The 6,503-nt window shown below is 45.7% G+C and overlaps 1 protein-coding gene across 1 annotated transcript in view; it reads right to left on the minus strand.

Moving 5' to 3' along the window:
- Positions 1 to 6,503, minus strand: part of LOC147613331 (downstream neighbor of Son) — an 81,041-nt gene that overhangs the window by 74,196 nt on the left and 342 nt on the right. The window contains 7 exon segments of the mRNA XM_086782628.1: positions 4,914 to 5,131; positions 5,295 to 5,439; positions 5,441 to 5,474; positions 5,694 to 5,793; positions 5,892 to 6,030; positions 6,135 to 6,193; positions 6,317 to 6,503. The exon segment at positions 6,317 to 6,503 is cut by the window's right edge and continues 342 nt beyond it. Of these exon segments, the coding sequence (XP_086638754.1) occupies positions 4,914 to 5,131; positions 5,295 to 5,439; positions 5,441 to 5,474; positions 5,694 to 5,793; positions 5,892 to 6,030; positions 6,135 to 6,193; positions 6,317 to 6,421 (800 nt within the window). The 5' untranslated portion in view covers positions 6,422 to 6,503.

Genomic DNA, 6,503 nt, shown 5'->3' on the forward strand with positions numbered 1-6,503 from the left:
AGCAGAGGGGGTCTATGAGTTTGTGCGACTTCAACATAGTTTTGCTGGTGTACAGGTGTTTCCTTTAGGTTCTCAAGGTGTTCACCTTGAGAGGGGGATGTGGTTACTTGACTCCTATTCCCCAGGCAAATGGCCTTTTGGATTACAGGGTACAAGCACAGGATTCTTCATCCCTACAATGAGCATTGATTTGGAAGCTCGGTGAACAAGTTGAAATCGGCATTCATGCAGAGGCAAGCTAGATCATTTGGTAACAAGAGCAGTTGTCGAGGTTCACAATACTTGCTAGTTGCAGGATGGGTACAGGATGCATGGCAGGTGTACATGTTCATTGGGTAGAGGTAGGTACCAATGGAGCAGCAGTTTGGAGCAGATGATTGACATCAGATTGTGCTTTGGGATGATGAGTTGTGGATGGTTGGTTCCACATGGACACGTGACTAGTTGGTTGGGAGCTTGCCAACTGTCACGTGCACACCATTCAAGTGTACAGTGACATGGCATCATTTTAGCATCATAAGCATCATCAGGATTTATCAGGCATTTTATGGACATTTAAATGAATGTTTTCAGTATGTACCACATGGTATGAGTTGGATTCAACATGGTAGCAAGCCATATAGACCAGCATTTGGGGCTTGTGGAGGCAGCCGACAGCATGTATACATCAGCCGACCAACGTTTGTACCCTTTTATGACATTTATGGTATTTTATCCCAATCGTGGGCTTTTTGCATCTGGCCGACTGCAGCAAAGTTGGCCGACCAGCACCTGTTCCCTCATATAAATAGAAGCGCATCATCACATCTTAGAACAGAGCATTCAGCCAAGTGTTCTTCAGCGTTTCTCCTCCAGGAAGCCTTGGGAGCAGCATATTCAGCCACGCATCAGCATTCAGTTCATCATATTCAGCAAACGCATCTATCTTCCTCAGCATTTCCTTCCCAGGGAACAGGAGAACATCTGTGTTTTCAGCATCACATAGCATTCCTTCAGTCCCAAAGATATCCCTTCAGCGTTTCCTTCCCAAGAGACAAGGGAAAGACAATGGGACAGCAGTACATTCAGCATATCAATATATTCAGCATATAGGCAGCATATTCAGCATCATAGATCTATTTAGATCTCATTGTAATCGCATTCATCATCTAATATAGCTGCATTGCATTGACACATATTTGTCTATCTCTTAAACATCATTAAGTGCAGTTTAGTTAGACTAAGGTTGTGATTACTACGGTCAAAGACCTCACATGTCACACCAACTAGGGGTGTCAAGTTTTGGTAGGAGAGCTTTCTTGAGCTCAGTGCCATAGTTAACACCAAAGAGCTCAGGGGGTGTTGCCATGTGATTGGATGACTCATAGGTGTGTGTGAGTAGTAGTCCCATCACGCAACGGCGAGTTATGGATACAGGTTTTAGAGGTCAAGTGCCAACAAGATTGTCAGCTACAGTAATGGAGGTATGTTTCTTCCACTTAGAGTGTTAGCAAGACAGAGAGGCATTCTTGGACCGAGGGATACATGGAGATCCAGAAACCTTGTATCTAGAGATTGGTGCTCAACAAGCTCAAAGTTGGAGGCTTGAGTACCAAGGCTGATGTAGATATTATGGGCCTCTAGGGTGTCTAGAGGGGGTGCCAACAAGGAGACAGTTTGGCGGTGTTCTCCAAGGAGCAGATTTTTTCTTGGAGGTAGAGAGTCAGACGACATCCTTTCTTGGGCTGAAGAGGGAGCACATTGTGTGGACTGGTGTGATACAAATTGGGTTGGAGATATGGACATCTGGTGGTTCATTTTCTGGATTTTGCTTGACTTCTGGATCGGGAGTAGTTTATTGGAGTAAGTGGCAGAGGCGAGAGCAGATCGACTTCTCGACTTGCTTTGGAGGTTTCCTTTTCCACCTCCTTGGACCGGTTTCTCTCCCAGCATCAAAGAGGGGGTGTTAGCATTATTCATCTCTTGGTAGTGTGCCCAAGTTGAGTATCAGGGGTGCCTAGATTTATCCCGAGCAACACCATATTTTTCCCTCTGGTCAAGGCTCTTGGTTGTAGGGTTGGCCACCCATATTCACATGTTTATTATTTTCTAGTCGTGGGTCTTTTTTAGAGCAAGTCGGCCAACTCCAGTAGGGGCTATATAAGGCCAAGCTCTTACTCATTTGTAGATACCTTGACAGGGGCTTCCAGGCCCAGGTCCTCCCTTACAGGAGTAGTTGTTCATCATGCCCTCACCTACGAGGACCACCCCTTGCACAAGGCTGTTTGTATCATTGCTTCTTCATCGTTATGATGATTCGTTTTCTTTCTCTCTGTGTCGATGTCTCACGCTTTACGCTGCGCACTTTTGACAAGACTTGCACAATACACGGACCAAAGTGGCCTAGCCTCGTCATCGGGACAGTCTTGGCATCATTGATCCAACTATCAAGAGCAAAGCCCTGTTTGGCAAGCTAGTCATGAGAGGCCTTCAGCCAAGCGGGGAGCCTTGGAAGGCTTTTCTTCTTGCACGAATTTCACCTTGCACTCCCTCTCTCGATGGCCCCTTGTGTGATGGGTCTTCATGGAGACCCATTCCCACGGTCTCAATTCTTCTTTTTCGAGGAACGCATTGCAACCAATTTGATCAAAGTATGGGGCCGCCTTAAGCCTACTCTCTCCCAATCGCCCCTTACTACCCTTGATATGGAACCCCCTCCTCAAGTTGCCCAATGACCACCCCTAGGTGCTTGATCTCACATTGCCTAAGAACCCCTATGCATGAGTCCAACTCAATCTTTGAGAGAATGGGCTAGCTATAGGAGGCTCCCCCCAAAGACACATGACAAACGTCTTGCCGCGATCAAGGGCAAACACCTAATTACCCTTGACATCGATTCAGCCATCCCCCTGACTCACAAACCCCCCTCCAAGATTCTACCTCCTGTATGTGGCTCAAAGCCTTCACTTGCCATGATTTCCCCCTAGAAGTCCTTGGTTCAAATGGGAGACCAATGCTCATCTTTTCAATTGGTCCTCAATCTTTGGGAGAGTGGGCTAGCTACAAGAGGCTTCCCCAAGAGACACAAGACAAACGTCTCGCAAGGATCAAGGGCAAAGACCACATTACCCTTGACATCAATTCACCCCACCCCCCCGACCGGTGAACCCCCTCTGGGATCCTACATCCCTATGTGGCTCGGAGCCATTACTCGCCATGATATCTCCCCTAGAAGTCCTTAGTTTAGATGGGGGACCAGCGCTCATCTTTTCAATTAGTCCTCAAGGCCGATTGACCCTTTCCCCCAAAGATGATTTCAACAATGGCTCACATTAACAGGTGAGGATACTTGGTTTTCATACTCATCAATGGCACATCGACCTGCATCCAACCAAGGTGGCCCATGGCAGTTCTTGGCAGCTTTGGCTCTAGAAAAGTCGACCATCAACACATGTTCAATGGGACCCTAGCGAGTGGGAGTGGGAAGACCCCTTCAACCCGGAGAGCCTAATCAGTCACCCCTTTCTTCTATTACACAACGAGGATGGGTCGCAAGGAAAATGCATTCTATAGATGGCACCCCAACCATAGCAAATCATTGGGCTTCCCATGGCATTTCACCCCGATTCCTAGAAGATTTACGGAAGCAACTATGGGACAGCTCTTGGCCAAGGAAGGTCACACTCTTCCTCTGGCAGTTATCCCACCGCAACCTCAATGTCAGCACTTGGTAGGCCAGCACATTGTGTGTGGTGCAGCCACCCCTTGGAATCGCAGCAACGTTGCCTTTGGGATTGCCACAAAGCACGACAAGTATGGCAGAGGATTCTTCATCTCTACACAACCAAGAGATACACGCCTCATTGGGGGCAATTCCCATGTCGATAGTGACCGGCCCACCCTCCACTGTGAGGGGGCGATAGGAAGGCAAGCTCTTCAATTGCTACATTCCAACATCCCCCCCAAGTTGAGTCTATCAATGCTATTTGGACTGATATCCTTCACACCCTTCGCGGCCAATGGGGGAAGCTCCAAGGAGATTCAGATCACATGCGTGGGTGGCGACTCGCGAGAGGCTTTCTTACACACATGGCACCAAGGACTTTCTAATCCAGATGGCGAGATCATTTGGCACTACAGGCCACCTATTTGGAGTTCCTTCCGAGAACGCCAGCCATGGAGGGAATACCCTCCCCCATATTATCTCCACCTCATTGAGGGTTCTGAACATGTACATGTATCCTATGGCTGTTTGCTGAAACATTCTACATCTTTCAGATGGAGCTTACAACAGGGTTAATTTTCCTCACATTGCTTGTCTAGTAGACTGTAGGACAACCCGCAGCAATAGTTGATGCACAAGGCATGAATGTCTGCAAGGCAATAGTGTTACTTGTCTGATGAATGCAGTGTGTACAGAAACTATTTGCTTTTCTGCTTCATTTCTCTCTTTCTCCAGCCATGCATTTTGCCAAAATAGCACCTCCAATGTGAAGCACATTTCTTCTACCTGTGGAGCCACTTAGATTCACAGCTCAATCATCTTTTTTCTGGCCTTCCTTCACAAGTAAAGCAATCATAGAAGGTTTTAGTAAGCAGGATTTCAGAGCAAGAAAATCAAGGGCCACCTCCCAGGCCAAGAAAGCTTAATTTAACTAGGAATTTGATCAATGGCCAACCCCCTCCCCCATTCGGCAGAGCAAGCAGCTCTACCTCTCAAAGTTTCAGCCTCCTCCGCTCCACCAACACATTCATGTGGACCAACTAGAACAATTAATGATCAGTAGGGTCTCATTGATGTTATAACAGCAGTAACTTCATCTAATGACAAAACATTTAGATTCAAAATAGGAAATTCAATTGAGTAAAAACTCAAGAAGTTGCACAGCAGTGTATGATCCAGAAGCTTGTGTAATACTTCATATAGATCTCACCTTTGAAACGAAGCAGTTGAAGTAAAACGGATACTTGTTTTCAGGCTCAGATCAAGTGGGAGCTTTTCTCCTTGAATGCAAAGCGATGAAGGCTTGACTTGGCTCTTGGCATTTGACAGAGGAATTGAACGCAATGCTTCTAAGACAGAAGGAGATCCTGCTGTTTGATCAGCCAAGTTTGAAGCTTTTGAAGCAGACATTCCTTTGAAAGCTTTGACCTGCACCACCGTTATCAAGATGTGGCTATTAAGAATGTATAGAAACAACTTTCCCTTGATACAGAATCTTTGCAAAAAAGACAGCAGGCAGCATACAACATCAAAACCACCCGGACAGTATATATGTCTAACATGCCGTCTTCAATGCAAAAGGAAGCCTTACCATATCCACTGTTGGTCCTGAGCTGCTTTCTTGCAGTCCTGAAGAAATTTGAGTAACATCTCGGAAGGTGCTAAAAGGAGCGTTGCTCTTTCTTTGACTATAATTTAGACAGTTTGTTTCTGAGCTGGAAAGTTGGCTTCTGTATCAAAGTCTGCATGGGTGGGTTCCTCTGCTTTCTTCCTGAAGATTCAAACAGCCAAACAGGAAAAGATAAATTGTATTTTAATCTTAGCACTCTTTACACATAAACTATGCAAATCCAACACATGTCCATTTTTGTTGTGCAAGGACTTCTAGCATTACTTAACGGTCTCTACTTGAAGTATATTACTGGACAAGAAAAATCATACAGAATATAATTTTTCCAGACTGCAAATAATCACAATTATTGCAACAAACCACTGGAATTTCGCCAAGGATATGGCTCGATCAGCCACAGTAGCCACACCCATGTCCATGTTGGCTTGTTCATCACGTTTTTGAGGAAGAGTGGTACATCCTGTTAACAACAAAAAGTTCTTAGGAAATATGTTGTGTTGAGATGGGAGTTGAATTAGTCTCAAACGAAAACGCATGTTCAAGGAAAGGTCCAGAAACCTTCTTCTTGTCTTTGGCCAAAAATCTGTTGGATCTGTCACCCGGCTTGGTAACAGCATAAATGTCAGGGACACGAGTGTCTACAAAGCGTGGAGGTTTTGGATACTCTTGTTTCTGCAGCACTGAGGTCCTTGGATTGCTGCACGCATCATGCAGGGTAGGGTTTATCTCAACACAAGGAGGGTTCATGGTGATGAAGAGAAATTCCTCTTACCAGACAAACTAAAGAGACCTTAAACACACCTGTCCGATGAACATAAAGCTTGATCTTGATCACTGTTCAGGCGTTTCAGCTGTTCCAACTGCAGAAGCAGAAGAGGTTACAGCAATTTAACATGAATTTAGCAAGAAAACTACATGCTACGGCATTAGCTCAAAAAGGTTACATGACTATGACAATCTAGAAAGGAGAACTGGGGCCTTACCCGTAGTTCTGATGGTGTCTTTCGTTTCCCTAGAGCGCTGGAAAGGAGCATTTCGCCGGTGAAATGGAAGAGACGGGGCGACGGAGCAGACAGCAGCTCGGCCATGTCAAAGGTATCATAAACAGATAATTACAGCCCCTTCATGGTGGCACGATCCATACACTAGATCTTGGCTGTATGCTTTCAA

Source organism: Cibotium barometz, chromosome 44 (assembly GCF_041138505.1).
Source record: "Cibotium barometz isolate CiBa-2024 chromosome 44, ASM4113850v1, whole genome shotgun sequence".
NCBI classification, from domain to species: Eukaryota; Viridiplantae; Streptophyta; class Polypodiopsida; order Cyatheales; family Cibotiaceae; genus Cibotium; species Cibotium barometz.